Source organism: Gastrolobium bilobum, unplaced genomic scaffold, assembly GCF_033153095.1.
Source record: "Gastrolobium bilobum isolate Gb01-03AN ecotype WA unplaced genomic scaffold, APGP_CSIRO_Gbil_v1 utg45908, whole genome shotgun sequence".
Classification (NCBI taxonomy): Eukaryota; Viridiplantae; Streptophyta; class Magnoliopsida; order Fabales; family Fabaceae; genus Gastrolobium; species Gastrolobium bilobum.
The window spans coordinates 26,644-49,534 of NW_026899248.1; the positions used below are offsets into that span (position 1 = coordinate 26,644).

At 35.9% G+C, this 22,891-nt stretch overlaps 2 protein-coding genes across 3 annotated transcripts; both read left to right on the plus strand.

Moving 5' to 3' along the window:
• Window positions 1-9,020: 9,020 nt before the first annotated feature.
• Window positions 9,021-13,005, plus strand: LOC133288738 (metal transporter Nramp3.2-like). The gene is made up of 4 exons (XM_061486552.1): window positions 9,021-9,773; window positions 10,150-10,286; window positions 10,440-11,092; window positions 12,529-13,005. The coding sequence occupies exons 1-4, from the start codon at window positions 9,238-9,240 to the stop codon at window positions 12,748-12,750; spliced, it is 1,548 nt and encodes a 515-aa protein (XP_061342536.1). The 5' UTR covers window positions 9,021-9,237; the 3' UTR covers window positions 12,751-13,005.
• A 5,627-nt stretch (window positions 13,006-18,632) lies between these two features.
• On the plus strand, window positions 18,633-21,684 carry LOC133288740 (FRIGIDA-like protein 3). 2 transcript variants are annotated; one of them, XM_061486556.1, is made up of 4 exons: window positions 18,633-18,840; window positions 19,502-20,564; window positions 20,796-20,971; window positions 21,082-21,684. In XM_061486556.1, the coding sequence occupies exons 2-4, from the start codon at window positions 19,526-19,528 to the stop codon at window positions 21,523-21,525; spliced, it is 1,659 nt and encodes a 552-aa protein (XP_061342540.1). In that variant the 5' UTR covers window positions 18,633-18,840; window positions 19,502-19,525; the 3' UTR covers window positions 21,526-21,684. The 2 variants fall into 2 exon arrangements, with proteins under 2 accessions (XP_061342540.1, XP_061342539.1); XM_061486555.1 differs by having other exon boundaries at window positions 18,633-20,564.
• Window positions 21,685-22,891: the final 1,207 nt, after the last annotated feature.

Sequence of the window (22,891 nt, forward strand, 5' to 3'; positions counted from 1 at the left end):
GTTCCCACCGCCACTACCCCCGCCGCCTCCACATGGTGTTCAAGATGAGAGCCTGAATCACGTTGGTAGTGCTACTCAGGTCACTGGGGTGATGGAACCCTTTTTGGAGCCTGCTGAGGACCGTGATGTGATTGATCGCCGGCTTAATGCTTTTCGCAAGCATAAGCCACCTTCCTTTGATGGATCTTACGATCCTATTGCTGCAGCGAGATGGCTACAGGCGCTGGACAAGATCTTCTGGGTCATGCAGTGTTCAGATCCGCAGAAGCTGATGTTTGCAACCTATATGTTGGAGGGCGACGCCCATGAGTGGTGGACGAACACCTCTCATGCTTTTGAGATGCAGAGTCATGTTATGACATGGCCATTCTTCGAGGATTGCTTTCTGGGTCGGTACTTCCCGTATGACGCGCAGGAGAGGAAGCAGGGGGAGTTCGACAGGTTGGTTCAGGGCTCGTTGTCGGTTGACGAGTACCTGGCCAAGTTTAATGAGCTTGTGAAGTTTGCACACTTTTAGATGGAGAGACCTACTCCGATCTTCTTGGCTGCTAAGTTCCGTAGGGGACTTAGTGAGGATATTGCTGGTTACCTCGCTGGTTCTGCTTCGAGAGACTTCGGGACACTAGTGCAGCAGTGCCGGGACATCGAGGATTTCTGCAACTCGAGTAGGGCCAAGAGGGCCAAGGTTGCTGAGGCGACGAAGGTAGCTGGTAGTTCCACTTCTTGGAGAGACAGAAAGTTTGGGAACAAGGGCAACAGAAATCAGATGGCGGCTCGGCAAACGTCGAATGAGTTCAAGAGGACTTCTGCTCATGGGAGTGCAGCGAGACCTCCTGCTCCCAGGTGTTCGGGATGCGGGAAGACTCATTTTGGGCCGTGTTCTACCGGGAAGTTGATTTGTTTCCAGTGTGGCAAGGAGGGCCACTTCTCTAGAGATTGTCTGTCGCCGACGGCGAGAGCTGCAGCCGTTCAGGCAGTTCTTTTGTAGATGATTCCCTTGGCATCTACTTCGGCACCTGCAGTGCCACCTGCTACTGGGCGTGTGTACATGTTGGATTGCCAGCAGTCGGATAGAGCTCCGAACCTTGTATGAGGTACTATGTCTTTTGGGTGATTCATCTGTTGATGTTTTGTTTGATTCCGGGGCTACGCATTCTTTTGTTGCAACCCCGATTGCTTTGGGGCTTGAGTGCCCATTGTTGTGCCTTCTCCACCGTTGCGGGTGACTACCGCCACCGGAGAAACGTGTGATGCTACCACTGTACATCGAGATGTCGTGTTTCAGTGGGGTGGTCGTGACTTCTCGGTAGATCTGATAAGATTGCCGATGGCTAACTTGGAAATCGTCCTTGGCATGGACTGGTTGTCCAAGTATTGTGTTATGATTGATTGTTGTGCCTTGCGAGTGGTGATGTCTCCGTGTGATTCCACAACCAGTTCCTCGCCTTTTATTGCTACGGGATAGAAGAGCCTTGTGAGCAGGGACATTGTTTATGTCATGTTGGGAGGTTGGTGAGTGGGACACAAGAGGATTTCACTGGCATTCCTGTGGTGAGAGAATTCCTCGGAGTATTTCCGGAGGAGATTCCTGAGTTTCCGCCTCAGAGGGAGATAGAGTTCTGTATTGAATCGCTGCCTGATGTGGGGCTTGTTATTAGCTCCATACCGGATGTCGTCACCAGAGTTGGCCGACTTGAAGTAGCGTTATGAGGGTCTTTCGGCGAAAGAATTCATCCAACCGAGCGTGTCCCCTTGGGAAGCACCGGTCATGTTGTTTTTGAGGCAAGATGCCTTTCGCCATTACTTAAGCGTGATGGTGCTCTGTGTGAGAATGTGAAACTGAGTGTGTAACACTTGGAATTTGTGGCAAAGGCCATGCGCGATCTTGTATATGCGAGGCAGTGCATGTACAATTCGTTTGTGAGTTGAGTGGTCTCCATAACTCTAGGTTCACTTGTTATTATTGATATGTTTCATAGGTAACTGACATGTAGATACCATGGATAGTGCTGAACATGAAGTAATTATGATAAATCATGGTAATGCATCGATGTTATTTCACCGTTATTGACTTTCAATTTTGCAGAGGCCATGGAGATTGAGGTATATTGTTGCATTTAGTATTCGAATTATTATGTTACAGAGATTGAAAATTTTGCAGGTGTACGTGAACTAAGGTACGTTATTATGTGAATGAATATGCTAAATGACATGTGATGGTTGAAATGAATATGATTTTGATTTCATACAATAAACATGAATATAAAGTTATTTTGAAAATATTGATTTATCAAATTGTGAGACTAGTCGATGTTAGAGTCATGGAATAGGACCAAACTCACTCGAGTTTTGCGTGGATTCTTGAGTTGTGGGGTTAGGTCACCGCTATTGAGAGAGTGACTGGTGATCCCAGAGAATTGAATGACATTTTTGATGTCATTGTGAAACTTCGAGTTTTGTCTGTGACCTCTTTGTTGGGGGTACACTTCTCGAGATGGAGACTGTGAGAGTCAAGAATGAGCTCATGGAGAATATCCAAGAGGCGCAAGTGCAGAGAGAGTGCCTGGACTACGTGAAGAACCAAGACGGTGTGCCTTGGAATGCGGATGGACTTCTGTTGTTTCAGAAGAGGATTGTGGTTCCTCGAGGTCCTTCGACCGAAGAGGTTATGGCAGGGGCCCATAAGGGCCAGATTACTATCCACCCTGGTGCGACAAAGATGTATCTAGACTTGAAGAGGATTTTCTGGTGGCCATAAATGAAGAAGGACATAGCTGTGTATGTGTCCAAGTGTTTGATTTGCCAAAAGGTGAAGATAGAACAACAAAAGCCGTCTGGTAAGCTTCAACCTCTTAAGATTCCGAAATGGAAATGGGAGAGCATTTCCATGAACTTCGTTGTGGGTTTGCCTAAGACTCAGGCTTACTGTGACTCTTTTGGGTCATCGTGGACAGATTGTCAAAGTCTGCCCACTTTCTTCTGGTAAAAGTGAGCTTTTCTTCAGAGCAGTTGGCCTAACTGTGTGTTCGCGAGATCGAGAGGCTTTACGGGGTGCCCGAGAGTATCATCAGTGATAGGGACCAGAAGTTCACATCTCGGTTCTGGGAGGCGCTGCAGGAGGCTTTTGGTACGCAGTTGAGATTGAGTACCGCCTATCACCCTCAGACTGATGGACAGACTGAGAGGACCATCCAGACCTTGGAGGACATGTTACGGGCTTTCACGTTGGAGCAGGGCTCGGCATGGGATAGGTACCTTCCGTTGGTTGAGTTTTCGTACAACAGCAGCTTTCATGCTAGCCTGGGCATGGCGTCCTACGAAGCACTGTATGGTAGGAGGTGTCGGACTCTTACCTGTTGGTCTGAGGTTGGAGACAAGGAGCTTTTTGGCTTGGACTTTGTCCAAGATACCACCCAGCAGATCCAGATGATCAGAGAAAAGTTGAAGCAGGCGCAGAATCGCCAGAAGAGCTACTATGATGTCAAGCATCGTCCACTGGAGTTCAGTGAGGGTGAGCACGTGTTTGTGAGACTTTCACCTGTCACCGGTGTTGTTCGGGCACTCGGAGTGAGGAAGCTGAGCCCGCGATATATTGGGCCATATCAGATCCTTGGTAGAGTAGAACCTGTTGCCTACCGGCTTGCCTTGCCTCCGAACTTGGCCAACATCCACGACGTGTTTCACGTGTCTCAGCTTCGGAAGTACATAGCAGATCCTTCGCACGTGGTGCAACCTGATGATGTGGAGGTTCGGGAGAACCTGAAGACTCCCGTCGGACCACTAAAGATTCTCGATCGTGGCGAGAAACAGCTGAGGAGCAAGATCATTCCAAAGGTCAAAGTGCAGTGGACTGGAAGAACTCCTGAGGAGTGTACTTGGGAGCGTGAGGACGAGCTTCTCCGGCAGTACCTCGAGTTTCGAGACAAGTATGTTTCTGATTTTGAGGATAAAATCCTAAAAAGGTGGGGTGAATGTAAGAACCCGCACCGTTAATTAAGGAAGTTGATTAATTAATTATGTGAAATTAGAAAATAATTTCATAATTGACCCTAATAATTATTATGAGGCTCTAATAATTATAGTAATTGATTAAGAATGCTGGAAGTCGCTTTTCGGAAGAAAAGTGCAGATACCGGTTCTGCTAGTTGGTATAAATGCGTACCGATAAAGTATCCCGGAAAATTATGAAAAATGAGTATATATTACTAGAATAACATATAGGACTTTTAAAACGAGTTTCAAGTTAAAATAATGAGAACTGGTGCCAAAACTAATACTGTCAGCGTGAAAAACGCGTATCGAAAAAGTGTTGCGAAAAAATAAAATAAAAATTTGAAAATTCCTAGAAAAATATCTAGGTTAAGAATCTAAAATTTTAGAGTTAAACGAAGAGCGGAACTAATTCAATTAATACTGCTAGTTTAACTTAAGTGACTTTATAAATAGAAAAAGGGAGCAAAACCCTAAGTTTTGCTTTTAGAAACTCAGCAGCTGATTGTGGCTCACATTTGGGGTTTTCTTGGGGTCTTGGTTTTTCTCTTGGTAAGCCTCCAAAGTTTTCACCTTTATCCTCCTCTTCTCTATTGAAACACCACCCATCCATTAAAGCTCTAGTCTTGTTGAAGGAGAACCCATTGTTGAAAGATTTGAATGTTTTCTCAACCTCTAAAGCTTTCATTTTTCTGCTCTCAAAAGGATCCTAGGTAAATTTAACTACCATTTGTAAATCCATAAATTGATTATAATCCTTATTATATTTTACTGCTACAATAGCATTCTGAAAATGACGGTGGGCTATTTTCTTCGGTTACACCTTTTGTTTTTTTTATTTTGGTTTCTTACACTTTTGTTGGTCCAGGGAGCCGAGCCATTACTTTTCTTTATCCATGCTTTTATATATTATGTATGCTATTTGAACCCAGGGAGTCAGAGGCGTGGTTTTTGTAAAAGGTCACGTAGTTTTATATAGAGAAATGATAGTGTCATGCTACATAAGATATCTATCTCATGTCATACACCCATAGAATTTTGTGCCAATTTTTTTTTTCTTTTTTCTTTTCTTTTTAAATTGTGGACCCCACATATTTGTATCACCCACATAAGAGTACTATCTCATGTATCATGAGATTAGTAAACCCCTTTTATATATATAGGGTAATAGAAGTATCATGTAACACGATATTTGTTGCATCATGTCATAGATACAATATTTGTGGGGTCCACCAATATATATTTTGTTTTTGAAAAAAACATCTTAATAAAAAAATATACATGTGTGTGCAGGAACGGGAGTGGGGTCCTACAACAGGACAATCGCAAAACCCATATATATATATTAGTCTTATACTTATATTGTTATATATATATTGTTATATTAGTTTTAAAAGGTCACGTTTCTTTTTAAAAGGTCGCGTAGTCTTATATATATATTAGTCTTATATATATATATATATATATATATATATATATATATATTTTGTTATATGGAATCGTTAGGTATATATATTTATAAGACAATAATTATCTAAAATTAAATAAGTTAAATGATATGTCTTAGAAAGGATCTCCAGGTTCGAATTGGAAAAGAAATAATATTCGATTGTCTTGAAATTTTAGAATATGTATATTAATACTATGATGGTCATTGAACCAGATCTGTGAGTGCATTGTATTCTATTTGTGGTGTGGACCCTTGTGATACCGAGTTCGAGTCGGAGGGACATACGGGTACATGTAAGCTTTCGTGTCCTCGGTTTAGCCATGTTGTGGTTCCACCATGTCTCATGTGGGTATGGTTATATGCACGTTGTGTTACATGCTTTTGATGTTTTGGAAATGCTATTGAGCTGTTATATGCCAGTGTCTTTTGGATATGCATGTGGTGTTCCGCCTATACGGTAAGCCTGAGTATGTGGTACATACAATATGGTGAGGCTGTGGGTGAGGTGCAAGCGGTGTTCCTTGTACTACATGTAGGAGATAGACGTATTCCTGCATTTATATGGCCAGTAGAATAGTTATACACACATGACATGGATATCTGTTGCACTGCATATTTTTGGAACTTATATTGATGACTGCTTTTATAACTTATATTGCACATGTAAGTGAGCTTGGGGTGGAAGATCCTTGAGAACCCCTTGTCTTACTGAGATTTCTGTTTAGAGATCTCACCCCACGTTTGGGGCACCATTTCAGGTTCAGGTAATGCTGGGGTTGAGACCTCAGGCGGCAGGAGGCCGGAGCTTAGATAGATTTGCTGCTTATATGTTGACATGTTGATTACTGGATATGCCTGTTGCTATTATGCTTTTAGCTTCATTTAGTATTATGGATTATCTTGTTGAGACGCGGTTGTTATTTGGTGAGTATGAGGATTGTCATGTCACGTTGACTTGGCTATGTCTTAGTTTGGATTGGAGTTGTAATAATGTATCAGGATATTGTCTGGACTACGTGTTGTAGATCCGTGATTTTAGATACTCACTGTTATTATATATTATGAAGTATTTCAGTTAGTTGTCTTTGCAATTACATACAAGCAATGTTATTTTGAAAACGATTAAGTAATCAACTTGGCTAAGTGTAATGACATCATAATTGAAAAGAAAAAGATATTTCGCATTTTTAAATTAAGCGCAGCTCAATACGAAGATATGATAACAAACCGGATATATACGGGGTGTTACAATCCACGACAGATAATAGCTAAGATATATAAGGAAACAATCTTGCCTAATAAGATACCAATCTCATCACATCACTAGTGGATCGAGTATTGGTCCCCAAATATTCTTAAGAGGTCCAGAATTCCACTTCTACCAGGTAATCATCTACAAATAAGAGCCTAAGCCAACCAGGTATGCACTTTTTATGCTCTCTCTTTATTGTCACTGTAGACAATCTCCACTCTTTGACTTCATTGTTTACCATACTACGCCGTTTTGGGTTGTAAGATTAAAAAATTATAATGATAGAGCTTAATATAACCTTGTAATAAATTAAAATTACAAAAATACCTTGATTTCTGTCACAAAATGATGTCATTTTGCGCTTACAAGAGATAATTTATCTCCATTGACTGGAGAAATTTTTTTGTCATATATATATATATATATAATATATATATAAAGGGGTTTACATTTCTGCAACTACTGTAGATGCAACAATCAAATATTTGTCATATATATACGTGAAAGCATTAAATGTATGGAATCATAACCATACAAAAGATGAAAGCGTTAAATATGAAGAATTATAATCATACACCTGTCATTACTGTACGTAAAGCGGCTGTAGAAATGATTTTACCATATATAAGAGCATATCAATTTTATATAAATTCACTAATTTTTTATTAGACATCCTCGACCCCATAGGATCGAATGGAACATTGATTGTACTGCCCCTTTTTGAATATAATATACTTGAATGCCACGAAGTTGAATTTTTTTTCAAACTACCACGACATCATAGTCGCTGAGGTAGTCAGCTACTATGGATGGGACAGTGACGGAGGCAGGCTCAAATTTGAGCCCGGGCCAAAAAATTATATACGTATTTATTTTTCTTAATTTTAGTTAGTTCATATCATAATATATTTAAATTATATTAAATACATAACATATGAGCAAGCAGCACTAAGAAGAGTTATAATTTTATTAAATATTTTTTAATTTTACTAAAAATAATTTATTTATTTTATACAAGTGAAAATTAGACACATAACCTAATACAACTTACCCAAATCTTTCGCCAAAATATTTTAAATTTTACATAGGGCCAAATTACAAATTGTAGCCCGGGTCAAATTATAATTAATTATAAATTATATAATAAGTATAATTTGTTAAAATTTAGTCCGGACCAAAGCCACACCCATAATACATGTGGCTCCGCCACTGGGATGAGACACGTGTCACATCCCCAGCGGCTTTCAGGCCTGTTGCACCAAAGTAGCTACCTTATGTAGCGACTTTGGATTGAATGAGTTGTGTGTCCAGCCACTTGGGACGTGACACGTGTCCGGTCTATAATAGTTGACTACTTTAGCGATTATGGTGTCGTAAATTTTTTTTTTGACTCCATGACATTCAAGTATATTATATTCAAAAAGAGAGCAGTACGGTCAATGCTCAAGATCGAATATATTGGTATATAAATAAAATAACATATTAAATGAATTTTTTATTTGATAATTTTACAATTAATATGTAAATTATATTAATTTCTAAACATTTCTATTCTGATTCCTAATTATACTATAGTTTCAAAGAAAAAGTTAAATTTTTTTTTTTAAACAAAGTTAAAAAAACTTTGAAAGAGACAAAAAAGAAGGAAAAGTCCAAATAATTTTGCAGTTTTTAACTATTGCAGAAGGCGCCATGTGAAGTCCGTGAATCCACGTGCCCTCCACGACGATGACACTTGCTCACTCGTGGCCCGCGCACATTTGGCAGCGTCAAATTACCCTCTCCGCACTTTCCTCCTTCGTCGCTGCCCTAGATGTTCCTCTGCGCTGTAGATACATACATGTACGACTTTTACCCCCCACTACAATTTTACGTTGTATACGATACTCGAGTTGTCAGAATAAAAATATATATTCGATACTCTTTATTATTATCGAAGGAATTTAAAATTTTAATTTTATATTCGCCACGAGCAAGATGGCTTATGAGAATACTTGTAGTTTATTAAAAAAAAAAAAAAATAGGTGAGAAAATATCAAGAAGCCTACTAACTTCAAAAATATCATTAAAACCGATATATCGAGAAAAAAAAAAAAACCGCGCGAATAATAAATAACTAACAAGTAATTAAGTATCATACTCAATTACTCATCAAATCACCACTGTAATTCTCCAATCTATGAGTGAAAAAACAATGTAATTATTTCCTGTGCGGATAAACAATCCGCGGATAAGACGACACAACAGACACTGTAGCTGTTAATTAATTTTCCCGAAGCTGACGTGTTGTGGCAAGGAAACAATTGCACAAAGATGCAATGGTGTACACACAAATAAGTGCGCTGCACACACAACAAGAACAGACAACAATTTCTGCTCATACAAACGAAGACTTAGTTATGCACGTGACAGGATGACACATCTGCAGTGTTTTCAAAGCCTATCACTAACTTGTTAACCATAAAACCAAGGACAAATGATCGAACCTGTGAAATTAGAGTGACCGGTCCAATCAAATTCCGAAAGCTTGAACCCATCAATCACCATGGCTCGGACCCCGCAAGACCACGAAGAGCCACTCTTAGTGGAAGAAGAGAGAGAAGAAACAGCTTACGATTCCTCAGAGAAGATAGTGGTTGTTGGAATCGACGAGTCCGATAACGAAGGGAACAACAACTGGGGTAAGGTGCCGCCATTCTCGTGGAAGAAGCTATGGCTGTTCACTGGGCCGGGCTTGCTGATGAGCATCGCCTTCCTGGATCCTGGGAACCTGGAGGGGGACCTTCAGGCCGGAGCAATTGCTGGGTACTCGCTGTTGTGGCTTCTCTTGTGGGCCACGGCCATGGGCCTCTTGATTCAGCTCTTGTCGGCCCGGCTCGGCGTGGCTACTGGGAGGCACTTGGCTGAGCTCTGCAGGGAAGAGTACCCTAAGTGGGCCAGCATGGTGCTCTGGGTCATGGCTGAGTTGGCTTTGATTGGTTCAGATATACAAGAAGTTATTGGTAGCGCTATTGCTATTAGGATCCTCAGTAATGGGTTTGTGCCCCTTTGGGGTGGGGTCATCATTACAGCTCTTGATTGGTAATTCACTAATCTTCTATGCTTGTGGTTGTTCCTCTTCCTTGATTTTGTTGGATTTTGCATTTTGGGGTTCATTTTTTTTTAATTGCAGTTAAGTATAAGGTTTTTTTTGTTTAGGTGCTTAAAACATCATGCTGGATCTATTCAAGTTCCTTCCTTGGTTTAAGGTTTTTAAATTCCTCTTGGTTTACTTGGACATTGGAGTGGAACTCTTTTTTATTTAAGTTCAAAACGGGAATTATTAGAGTACTTGAGTTTTTTTCCTGTAACTACATTTTGAAAGTTACTAAAACTAGCAGCATTTGTATTTGTTGAACTATGTATGGTAATACCGGAATAAACATTGACGTGTATGTGTTTTGTTGCCTTGTTTCAGTTTTATTTTTCTATTTCTTGAGAACTATGGTGTGAGGACATTGGAAGCTCTTTTTGCTGTCCTCATTGGTATAATGGCACTCGCGTTCGCATGGATGTTTGGTGAAGCAAAGCCCAGTGGCAAGGAACTTCTTCTTGGTAAGGAGTTTGTTTAATTCATTTGGGCTTTTGCAAACCCTCTTTGCAAAAATGCAAGGGTAAAGTGGATTTCATGGGGAGTGGTTTATGAGTAAATTGTTAGTTGTTGTTCTTGCTTTAAATCTGATACAGAGTCTGATTTTAACTTTGTAGGCATTTTGATTCCTAAACTCAGCTCCAGAACTATACAGCAGGCTGTTGGAGTTGTGGGATGCCTTATTATGCCTCACAATTTGTTCTTGCACTCTGCTCTTGTTCAATCAAGGCAGGTTGACCGCAGCAAGAAGGGCCGAGTTCAAGAAGCTCTTAATTATTACTCTATAGAGTCCACCCTTGCCCTTATAGTCTCCTTTGTCATTAATATATTTGTCACAACTGTGTTTGCTAAGGGGTTTTATGGTTCTGAACTAGCAAATAGCATTGGTCTTGCAAATGCAGGACAGTACCTTCAGGAGACGTATGGGGGTGGACTATTTCCAATATTATATATATGGGGTATTGGGTTATTAGCAGCCGGCCAGAGTAGCACTATTACTGGTACCTATGCTGGACAATTTATCATGGGAGGCTTTCTAAATTTAAGGTTGAAGAAATGGACGAGGGCATTAATTACCCGAAGTTGTGCAATAATCCCAACCATGATAGTGGCTCTTATATTTGATACCTCAGAGCAATCATTAGATGTTCTGAATGAGTGGCTTAATGTTCTTCAGTCAGTCCAAATCCCCTTTGCACTTATTCCTTTGCTCTGTCTGGTGTCAAAGGAGCAGATAATGGGCAGCTTCAAAATTGGCTCTGTCCTCAAGGTATGGCGTCCTTTTATCTGCATTTTGGTCACACTGGTCATTTACCAGGTACCCAATATTGGTTTATATATCTGGTTTGTGATGACAAGTTAATTCATTTTGTATGAAGTTGCTGTCTGTATATGCCTATATTATTCATCAGTGAAAACAAACATTATTTTTTTTTTTTTTGATAGTTAACAAACAATAATTTAATTAACTAGGATATAATTCAGAAGTGGCCCAATATAGACCTTTTCTTGTTGCAGTTCAGACAGGAGAAAATTTAGAACTGAATCAATTTATTCCTAATCTCTTTTGCAATTTAGAGTTAGATTCTAAAGAGACAATTTGGTGGGCGGGATTTTACTGTCCTGTCTTGGGATTGAGAGGAGGTGCGGTGTATCCAGCGGATTGGTTTCGTTACTTTTTTTTCCTTTACGATCATACTGTGTTTTGGACTGTTATTTTTCTTGCAAATAACTATATCCACAAGTCATTAAGTAGTTGATGCATTACTACGGATTTTTTTTTTAATCCTTTTTGTTATTTATCATTTTGATCATGATGTATTCAATATTACTTACATGTTATGTAGTTTATTGAGTATTCCTACTGTTGGAAACTGCTTATGATGTCAGCATGGACATCAGTTATGGGTTAAACATCTATAATGCATTTGTTCCTCTTATCTTGTGGGTGCAGTTCTACTTTTATCCTCATTTACTTCAAGTTTGTGTCATCAATTGACTTGATTTCTCATGTTATACATGCAGCCATCATCTATAAAGTAGTCTGTCATCCACATGCATGGAGGCGTTGATACATGCAGGCATAATTATTGATTTATAATTTAAATGTATGTGTTAGAAAACTAACAGAATATTGGGGATATATTAGGAAATTAGGGCATTTTGCAACTTTCCTGCATTTTACTAGGGTCTCTGGACTGTATGTGCTGTTATTTTGGATATTTTTAAAAATCAAACTTTAACATGCAACATTTGAAGTTTGGAGAAACAGATACATTATTTATATTGACTTGTATTCATGTATATAAGAAAAAAATGTTTGTCAGTGTAGTCTCACCTGGGAAGGTAGAAGGTTTGTGTATACTTGATATTTTGATAACATATCTCCAGATATGGTGAACAAGATTGACTAACGTAGTCTGAAGACATTAGTTTCAAACCTTCCCCCGGCTTGTTTCTTTCCTTTCTGTTCTCATTTGGATCTTTGATTCTAGTGGTTTGATGCTGTTTGTTTCTCCATTGAACTTGCTCAGTGGGGTTTTACTTTCAGTTTGATGCTTTGACTTGGTGATAAGTGTTCTTAAACCATAGCTTCTCTATATCTTGGATTCAATTGGTTTCTGTACTAACCCCCTTCCGTCCCATATTCTGCTCGTAGTTTGTTTTGATTAATAAAGTACTGAGTGGTTTCTGATATGGATACAGACTATTTCTTGGTTTGTGGCTGCTCTGGTGATACTGATTAATGGCTATCTTTTGGTGGAGTTCTTCTCCTCTGAAGTGAATGGAGCAATAATTGGCGCTGTAGTGTGTGTAGTAACTGCTGCATATGTTGCATTCATATTATACCTTATTCGGCGGGCCATTACCTTTTCACCTTGGCAAACCATAACTCCATCAAAGACAGCTGCTCAGTCAGAAAGTTGATGCAATGGGTAGTGGCACCTTACTGTTTGTCTGTAAATTATGAAATAAATAGATTTTAGCGTTGTATCACTTCAAATTTTGTTGTCAAATGCCATGGAAACACACTGATATAATGTAGTTGAGACACCTTGATAGCTCTAGTTTTCGAACAGGCAATGTATCTCCTATTTTTACTTTCTTTTTTGCTCATTTTTTTAAGGACTGGAGCTACTGTGAACTATTAATTTTAAAATTATGCAAGAATTCTCTCTTAGCTTTAAGGTGTGAAAAATGCACATGTTTGTATACTTTTTACTTTAATTTCAACTCTCTCTTTTTTTCTTTTTTTCTTTTTTTGTAATAAACTCTCTCTTTTTTTAATATGTACAGTAAGGGTAATCAAGATCAAATTTTTAATATCATGTGGTGAAATGATTATTTTAAAAGCTTAATTTATTATAGGAAGTTATATAAATGATTTTATTATATTTGTTAATTAACAGTGGAATTTGCAACTTTTGAGACCAAATTCGGTACCAAAGTTTGTCAGGAAGTACTGGAAATGGAAACAGTGTATTCCTACCTCGTCGATATCCTTTTTTAACAGGCTTCTTATATTTAATTTTAATATAAAAAATTTATACTTACCAATTTATACTACTACAGTATTTAGTAAGCATGACAACTCATACAAATTATTGACATAATCAAACTTATTTTACGAATGCGAGTGTTAAATATTTTTACATTGATAGTAGATAAAAATAAGAGTAAATATTTTTTTTGATCCTCAACAAATTTCACGATGCCCGTTTTAGTCCCTAGCAAATAAAAAAGGCTATTTGTGGTCCCTAGGAAATTCAAAATGGATCTATTTAATTGAAATCGTGGTCTCTCACAAATTCAAAAAAGATCCACATTAGTCCTTCAAAAGTATTAAAATTGGTCCACTTTGAATTTCTCAGGGATCACGAATAGCCTTTTTATTTGCTAGGGACTAAAGCAGACATCGTAAAATTTGCTGAGAATCGAAAAATGTATTTACTCTAAAAATTAAATTCCTAAAATATTTATCCATTTGAATATTTGATATAAAATTGATATTTTATTCCTATTTTTTCATCTATTATCTATTATTGCAAAATAATCATCCTTATTATTATACTCGATTACGTTAAAATCCTTTTTTTTATGTGAAATCACGTCAAATACTTATTTTAAAATATAAAATAATAATCAATAATATTTGGGATAACTTCATTTTCACCCGTTGTGATTACATGATTTATCACTTGACCTTCTATAGTTTCAAACTTGTTATTTGGACACATTGTGATTATAAAGTATGATATATATACCCATTTTGGCTATTAAAATGTTTCACTTAAATCTCATGTGATTTTATATATGGAAAAAATGTTTATCCTTTTAAATGACACAACTTATATACTTTCACTCTCACAAAGAAGTGAGATCCACACCTTTATTTTTTTGTCAACTCTTTCTCCTCCTTTATCTATCTCTTTCTCTCTCTTAAAATGACACACACTTTTCCCTTTATATATATACAATTTTTTTATTTTCTTAGTTTTTATAATAAGATTAAGTATTAAAGATTAAAATAAAAATTATATGTTTATGAATTATTTTAATAATTATCTTAAAAATATATATATGAAAAATATATAATAAATAATTTATATTTATATTAAAAATCAAAGATATTATTTAAAATATAAAAAACGTTTTATCTTAAAAATTTATTTAAGTTAAATTAGAATTTTTAATATATATATATACTATTTATTTTTAAATTTGTTGTAGTTAATAATAATGTCAGTAACGGTGAAAGTGGGTCAGGCCGGCCTACAGGATCCTATGGCCTAGCCTATATTAAGCCAGACTCGATCTATTATACACAGTCTCTAAAGCACCGATACACAATTTTTTTAAAAAAATTGTGCGTGTCGCTCCGACCCGTTTCAACACGCGGTCAACGATCTGACACGTTTTTTTTTTTTACTTCTTAATTTTATTTTATTAACTAAAAATAAAAAAGTAATTTATAAATCAATTTTTTTCTGTTATGAAATTTACATGAAAAATTAACAAGATACGAAAAATTATTTTTGTTTATATTTATGTTAGGAAATTTGAATATTTGATTGGTTATATAACTTATTATATGCTGTTATATGTATTAAATATAAATTATATTATATATAGGGTTTGGTGTTTGTCATTTTAAATGACATAAGTTATGTCATTTTAGTAGAAAGATAGACACAGAAAAATGGAAATCATGGGAGAGAAAGTGGGTGGTTTTTTTAGTTTAATATTTAAATAATTTTTTGTGTGTGTCTGTCTCTCTCTTAAAATGACATAACTTTATGTTATTTAAAATGACAAACACTTTTTCCATATATTAAAAATATTATTTAATATCAAAATGTGTCCCAACGTGTCGAAAATGACAGTTTTTAAAATTAACGTGTTGGCGTGTCGTGTCTCGTATCAGTGTCGGTGCATTATAGTATACAATCAAATAGAACAGGCTCGGGCTTTTAAACAAGCCTATTTTGAAAGTAGGCCATATGTTTTTTTTTTACATGCCGGGCGTATAAGCCTACAGGCCGACCTATATTGTATTATTTATTTTAAATAACATAAAATATTATTATTCATAGTAGTATCAAATGATGCTAGCTCAGTTGATGCATGTGAGCTGGGTAGGTAGTGGAAGGACCTAAGTTAAATCCCCACCAATACCACCTTTGAGAGGGGCATAAGATCTGTATCAGTCTCTACAATAACATCAGAATCAACATTTAGTGCTGGAGAAAGAGTTATTGATGCTTATCATTCTAGTTTGGCTGAAGATACCATTCAAACATTAATATGCGGAGGAGATTGACTACGTAATAAGTATGGCTTGAAGAAAAAAACAAAAGACATAAATTTAATCAATTGAAATTATTTTATAATTTATTAAATTTTAATAGAAAACTGACTTTATTTTTTATGTAGGAGGAACCAACATCTCAGCATGTAAGATTGTTTATATGAATGTATTAAAATGTTTTTTGTTTCTTAATTTTTTTTATTCTTTAATCTTGTTTTTGATTTCTACATTTACAAATTGTTTGCCAACTTATGTAACCTTGGAATTGTATTTGCACGGGAGAGAAGATGATGAGAAGTTTTTTATTACTACAAGCATTATGATGTGTTTGTTGGATTCATATAGTTATTTCAATTTACACAGTATGAATTGGTTTGTTGGATTTGATGAAACATATGTTATTTAGTTTGAGCATTTTGCTTCATAAAGTGATATAAATGCAGATTGTGATGAGTTGTTATTGTGATTCATGATTCTGTTTGGATGTTGAAATTATGATTTTTTTTTAATAATAGATTTTAAGTATTTTGTGAAGTTGATTTATGGTTCTGCTTGGAAGTTAAAAGTTAACAGGCCAGACCAGACCATTTGTTTTTTTTAAATAGGCCAAGTCAGGCTAACAGTTAGACTTAGGGGCTGTGTAGCACCGATACGACACGCGACACATGACACGACACGACACGACACTCCGACACGTCAATCCTAAAAAATTATGAATTTCGACACGTTGGGACACGTTTTAATATTAAATAATATTTTTAATTTATATAGTGTATATTTCATTTAATATTTAATAATTTAACAAAAAAAAGAAACTAAATTAATAATACCCATCAACACATTATAAAGATGGAAGTTTTAATAAAAAAAATAAGAACTGAGATGAGAGAGATATAATATCAGATAGAGAGATCAAATCATATTAGAGAGAGAGATCAGAGAGAAGGAGATACAACAAGAGCATAATAGGAATTGACAACAATGATGCTAGATGATATCTTATCTACTTAAGGGAAAAAAAGACAAAAAAAATAAAATTGATATGATCAGGTGGAGGCTTTATTAATATATTTTGATTTTTTTTCAAAAAATAAAAATAATTTTTTTTTAAAAAATAATTTTAAAAAAAGATTACGAAAATGACATTTGACCGTGTCGGACACGGTCAAATTCGTGTGTCGGAATGATCAACGTGTCGGAAAAAGTCAACCGCGTGTCCGACACTGTGTCGGAGCGTGTTGCAGTGTCGGACACGACTCTTCCTGTTTTTACAAGTGTCCGTGCTTCCTTGCTTAGGGGTGTAAATAGGCTAGGCTAGGCTAGACTTTTGACTTAAATAGACTAGGCCTATGTAAAAAATATTGGGTCTGGCCTGACCTGTTAGCCTATGTATACCCCAAATTACAAGTTTGGCCTGACCTATATTTAAAAAATAAAAGCTTTGTCCTATGCCTGTTAGCCTGTTTAAACCTATTAAACATTCAACAATTAAAAGAATAAAAATAATATTACTTTATTATTTAAAATTATTAAAACAATAATTTTATTTATTTTATTTAAAATAAATAATATGATATAGGCTGGCCTATAGGCTTATAGGCTCGACATGTACAAAAAAGCCTATGGCGTGTTTTCTAAATAGGTTTTCTTAAAAATCTAGGCCTGTTCTATTCTACTATTTATAATAGGCCAAGTCTGACATAATATAGGCTAGGCCGTAAGCTCCTGTAGGTCGGCCTAACCAATTTACACCTCTAGTTAGACTCATACTATACTATCGGGCCATACCAATTGAAATATTTTGACATAGGCTTGGACTTTTCGGTGCAAAGTTCAGCTCACTTTCATCCCTAGATATCAATCAGATATATATGAATTTATACACGCTAAATATTTTATTTTTATATTCTATATTGATATAATAGTATCAATTTACATTATAATAAAATTAATTATTAAAATAAAATGAAAAATTCAAAATTATATATTTGAAATTATGCTAAAGTTAACAATTTATTTAAAAATTATCTTAAAATAAACAATATTATTTAGGAGAATAAAATGCCTATCATGCCTATAATTCAAATAAATTACAATAAATTTTAAAAAAATTATTTATATTTATCGTAAAAATAATATTTGACACAAATATTATTTTATTTTTATCTAATATCGTTATAATATTATAAACTTTTTTAACATAAATAATTTGTTTATAATATTTCTAATTTTAAATATATATTTTAAAATTAAGATCAATATAATTTTAAAATAAATAAATTTTTAAATATTTTTTAATTTAATATTTAATAATAAGTTTGAGGAAGGTTATATTTAATCCTTTTTTTCCTTACAACTATTTTTTATTGTTATTGAATCAAAATCAAATCAATTGTTACAAAATGACGTTAAATGAGAGTCATTGATTTAATTTTGTCAAATAATCATAATAGTGATTGTGAAGAAAAAATGATTGTAAGTATAACCTCTCAAATAAGTTTTATTAAAAGTTTATTTAATAATATCATAATTATATAAAAAAATTATATTTATAAATCATAATTATATAAAAAATTATATTTATAAATTCACAAGAGGCTAAGTGACATAGTTTTGTAACTACAATAAATATAAGTAAAAATTAGAAACCACATAAAATTAAAGGGTTTTATAAGAGTTATGTTATAGGAAAAATGATTTTGTTATGTTATAGAGATTCGTTTTGTGTGCCATAACTTTTTTTTTTCCTTCAAAATATGTGGGTCCCACAAAATATTGTGTATGTAGGAAATTTTTTATAATCATATTAAATGATGGAAGCAAATCCCAAAATTAAATAATACACAATGAAACCACAAGGGATGAAAATTTTAACTTATTTAACCACAGTAGATATAAATATAAGTAATAAATTTGAAACCATGAGATATGGAAGTGAAGAAAACATAGAATACAGATAATTAGGGATTCAAGTACATGATATATCATTTTGTCGAATTCAATACCCTTTTCTCCATAGAGCTTATCCCTTGTTCTTTCGCCAGTGCCCTTCGTCCATTTGCCCCAAACATGCACCGCGAAGCATAAGTTCTCAACTTCCAAGCCACGAACTAGGACACTCAAAATTTTCAAATTGGGGGCAAAAGCAAGAGCTTGCACAAATACTTGCTAGTTTGTTATAGCAACGACTTTCTCGCATCAGAATTGAGGTATTTTCTATTTACCTGATTCGCCCCTACTTCTTCTTCTAGGTTTTTAACTTAGCTTTTGGATTGTGTTTTCATTCTTCTAAATTTCTAATCCGTGGTAGATTTCATAGTTCTGTTTCAAAATGAAGGGTTCTTCTATTTCGTTTCGGTCATTTTTTATTTTTTATCTTTATTTTTGTTGTGACTGTCGAAGAACTGCAATTGCGATCTGTTCAACGGCAACGATGCGGTGGTGCGTCCGCAAAATGCCGCAATGGTATTGTTGCGGCTCCGCAATTGAAAACCCTAAAAATAATCATCATTACTTCTTAAACCATATGAAGTTTGTTGTGTTCCGTTAACCTGCTGAAGACATATATGTAGGAAAATTTTGCCAAATTGTTTGAGTACATTTGATAAACTGTTAATATTTTTGGTGTTTTGATATGTAAAACATAATTATTTAGATAAATGGTTAAGGAAGGTATGAAGAGGGAGGTGGTAGGTACTCTTAGATGGAAAATTATGAGAAAGAAATGGCGTTATTAAATATCAGGTTAATTTTTATTTCAAATTGTGAGCATATAAATTGGTCTTTCGAGGGATTTAGCAGCAATTACTGTTTTTGTTTTTCTCATGCTATTATTAACGTTCTAACCATTAAATTGAGTTGTTCTTGAAGCGCTGTTGACCAGGCTGCTTGAATATGGGTGATATGGAGCAAGGTAGGGAAAATAAAACACAGTCTATGATAGAGCAACTTGCTCAGGCATTTGTTGGATTGGAAGCTCGGAAGGGGGCTTATGAGAATGAGGTTCAGTGGGTTGAAATTAAGCAACATTTTGAAGACCTTGAGACGACATTGAATAAGAAACTAGAAGAGCTGGAAGCTAAGGAGAGGGAGTATAAAGAGAAACAATTAGAAATGGAAACACTACTTGCAGAGAGAAAGGCAGCAGTTACTTCAAAAGAGCAAGACCTGTTAGATCGGCTGCAGGAGCTTAAAGATGCTGCTGTAGCTTCCATTGCAGAGGCTCATGCAAATTACCAGGCTGCAACTTTGGAGTCTGTGTATGATGGGGAGAACAAAGATAACAAGGTAAACAGCTCTCTTGGCGATTCGAATTCCTCAGACGAGGATTTTCCTCATAAATCAGGTGAAAAGTCTGAAGGTGTGGCTGTTGAGGTTAGGCCACATCCAGAGCTGACACATTTTTGTGAGCAAATGGATGCAAAAGGTCTTCTGAATATTATTGTGGAGAGTAAAAAAAATCTGTCCATTCTTCGTGAAGAAATTTCTATTGCATTAGAAAGTGCAACTGTTCCGGCACGATTAGTGCTGGATTCACTGGAGGGGTTTTACCCCACCGATGAAACTACCCAACTAAATGATAAAATGGGTGCTGCCCTTAAGGGCATGCGAAAATCCTGTATTATAATTATGGAAGCCATGGCCACCTTATTGGCAAGGGTTGATCCAGGTGCAGATCACCTTCTGAACCCTGAAACCAAGCAGCAAGCCAAAGCAATTGCTGATGAGTGGAAGCCCAAGTTAGCTAGAGCAGACATCGATGCTGCCAATGGAAATACATTGGAAGCAGAGGCATTCTTGCAGCTTCTTTCGACTTTTAGGATTGCTTCAGAGTTTGATGAAGAAGAACTCTGCAAGCTTGTACTTGCAGTTGCTCAGCATAGGCGGGCACCTGAGCTCTGCCGCTCTATTGGGTTAATTCACAAAGTGCCAGGTTGGTGTTCCTTTAATAAACTGACCTGTGAAGTCTGCAATGAAGGATTGTCCTGTCAGATATCATCCCTGTACTTGATGAATAGTTTTCTTTTGGGGCTTTATAGTTAGATTACCTGACAAAGTGTAGACACGTATGGCATATATTCTACTGCTTTTGGTATGATTTGACATGCTAAGAGGTAATTCAATTATCAGATATTGATTATTCTAGTTTTCACTATTTATGCAGCTATTGTGGATTTATTAATCAATAATGGGAAACAAATTGCGGCTGTACATTTTATTCATGCCTTCCAGCTACAAGAAAGCTTTGCCCCTGTGCCCCTTCTGAAGGTATACCTCAAGAACCGAAGGAGAAATTCACAAGTAAAGACTGGAAGTGTGCGTGATGTTGCTACTGCAAAGGTATGCTTTGTTGCTTGATTGAAGTTCTAATTGAATAAATGTCTTCATTCTGGATTTCTCTTGTTCTGCATTTCTTATTTTGTCATATTAAAATTGTCATTTGTTTGCAGAATGATGCCAATGCACAAGAGCTTGCAGCACTGAAAACTGTAATTAAGTGCATTGAAGAATACAAGCTCGAATCTGAATACCCACTTGATACACTGCAGAAAAGGGTTAGTCAACTAGAGAAATCGAGGTCAGATAAAAAGAGAAGTGGAGATTTTTACAAACGTCAGCAATCAAAGAGGCGAAGGCCTAATGAGAGATATTTTTCACTCCATTCATCTGGTGGTGCCGCTGCTTCAACTGGAGTTATGGGTAGGCAGGCTCCCCCAGTTAGGGCTGCATATGCAGGAGCTTCTGATAGATATCCCCATACTGCTGGTGCAATTACATATGATTATCAAGTTCCTGGCCAAGCTATATACACCCAGCCAGCTAATGCCCCTCCTTCTAACTATGCTCGTTATGTAGGTAGTAGTTTGCAATCCTCACATCAGCCATATATGTGATTTTTACATCCGATATTTATTGGAAGGACTACAGACATGCAAGCGATTAACCCATTAGTGATTCTACCTCCGCATTTGAAAATTTGCCTTTTTGTTTTGGTTTTCTTTATGATCTTGTTATGATGCCAATGGGCGGGTGTACTCTTATATTTCTATCTAATGGCTATTTACTTTAAAGTGAAATTGATATTGGGAATCATGTTTATCTACGTTAGGTATAAGGATTATAAAAGTTTTTCTGGAAAAATCAGTTTCCCGGGATTTCAATTTGTGAAACAAAATGTCATCCAAGAATATCATGAGGAGGATGGTATTTTTGGATTTCCAGGAGATGGAAAAGTTTTTCATATTTTTTGGGACAAAAAAACCCTTGTTGAACGATCCTAACGCCGCCAGCGTTGCTACACCTCCCCCGTTGCCGGCAAACTTTGGCATATCCTATCTAACTTGTGCCTAACCCTTCCTCTCTCTCTCTCACAGCCAAATGCTCACAACACCAGATTTCAAATTAAACACGCATGCACAAACATTACATATCATATATATAGAGAGAAAATGCAACCTAGAAAGTGATGGTTTAGAGAGAGAATGTGAGGAAAAAGAGAAAGAGAATATATGCTTTTGGTTCTCGCTCTCTTCTTCTTCAGCTTGTTTTGTTTTGTCTGGTTTCGATTGGGTTTTAAATCTGGTTTTGATTGTGTGTTTGTTTTAGAGTGAGTGAGATTTAAGAAATGAATAAAAAAGTGTTTAAGTGAGTAAAGTTTGCACTTTGCAGAAAGAGCTTTGTTGGGTTGTTTTAATACTAACTGATTATATTTTGCGAGGTTAGTTTTATAAAATTATCACATTTCTAATAATATTTGACAATCAATCAAACATAAAATTAGAAAATTTGAAATAACATTCTTGGTAAGAATTTGGCTTATCAAATAATTTTTTGGTAACATTATTAGGAAAGTAACTTTTTAGCATATTTTCGGTAATTATGATTTCCGGGAAAAAAAAGTTTCTCCTATAATATCAAGGTATGAATGTTTCCCAATCTGATATATAAAAGAGTATACAGTGTACTGTTATATGGGGTTTCTAGGAAGATGTTTGAACTTTTACCGTGTGTACGTTCAAATGTCTTATTATTGTGGAATCATCCAATTAGCCCAAAATAGAGCTCGTTACTGGTCTTACGAGAATATTCGTATTGAAGAAGAAAAAAAGAAAAAAAGAAAAAAACAAAACGAAACGAAACGGAAAAATAGAGGAATTGTGACTTGCAAGTTGCAAGCTGTCCCCTTTGTCATTTCCTATGTACATAAATCTAAAATATTAATACTTTAAGCAAATTTAAAAAATTATAATACATTGAGGA

Coding starts and splice junctions, on each gene's coding strand:
- LOC133288738 (XM_061486552.1), top strand. CDS start 9,238: ATGGCTCGGACCCCGCAAGACCACGAAGAGCCACTCTTAGTGGAAGAA. Junction 9,774..10,149: donor ATCATTACAGCTCTTGATTG/GTAATTCACTAA, acceptor GCCTTGTTTCAG/TTTTATTTTTCTATTTCTTG. Junction 11,093..12,528: donor AAATTGGCTCTGTCCTCAAG/GTATGGCGTCCT, acceptor ATATGGATACAG/ACTATTTCTTGGTTTGTGGC.
- LOC133288740 (XM_061486555.1), top strand. CDS start 19,526: ATGGGTGATATGGAGCAAGGTAGGGAAAATAAAACACAGTCTATGATA. Junction 20,565..20,795: donor GTTAATTCACAAAGTGCCAG/GTTGGTGTTCCT, acceptor CTATTTATGCAG/CTATTGTGGATTTATTAATC. Junction 20,972..21,081: donor GTGATGTTGCTACTGCAAAG/GTATGCTTTGTT, acceptor ATTTGTTTGCAG/AATGATGCCAATGCACAAGA.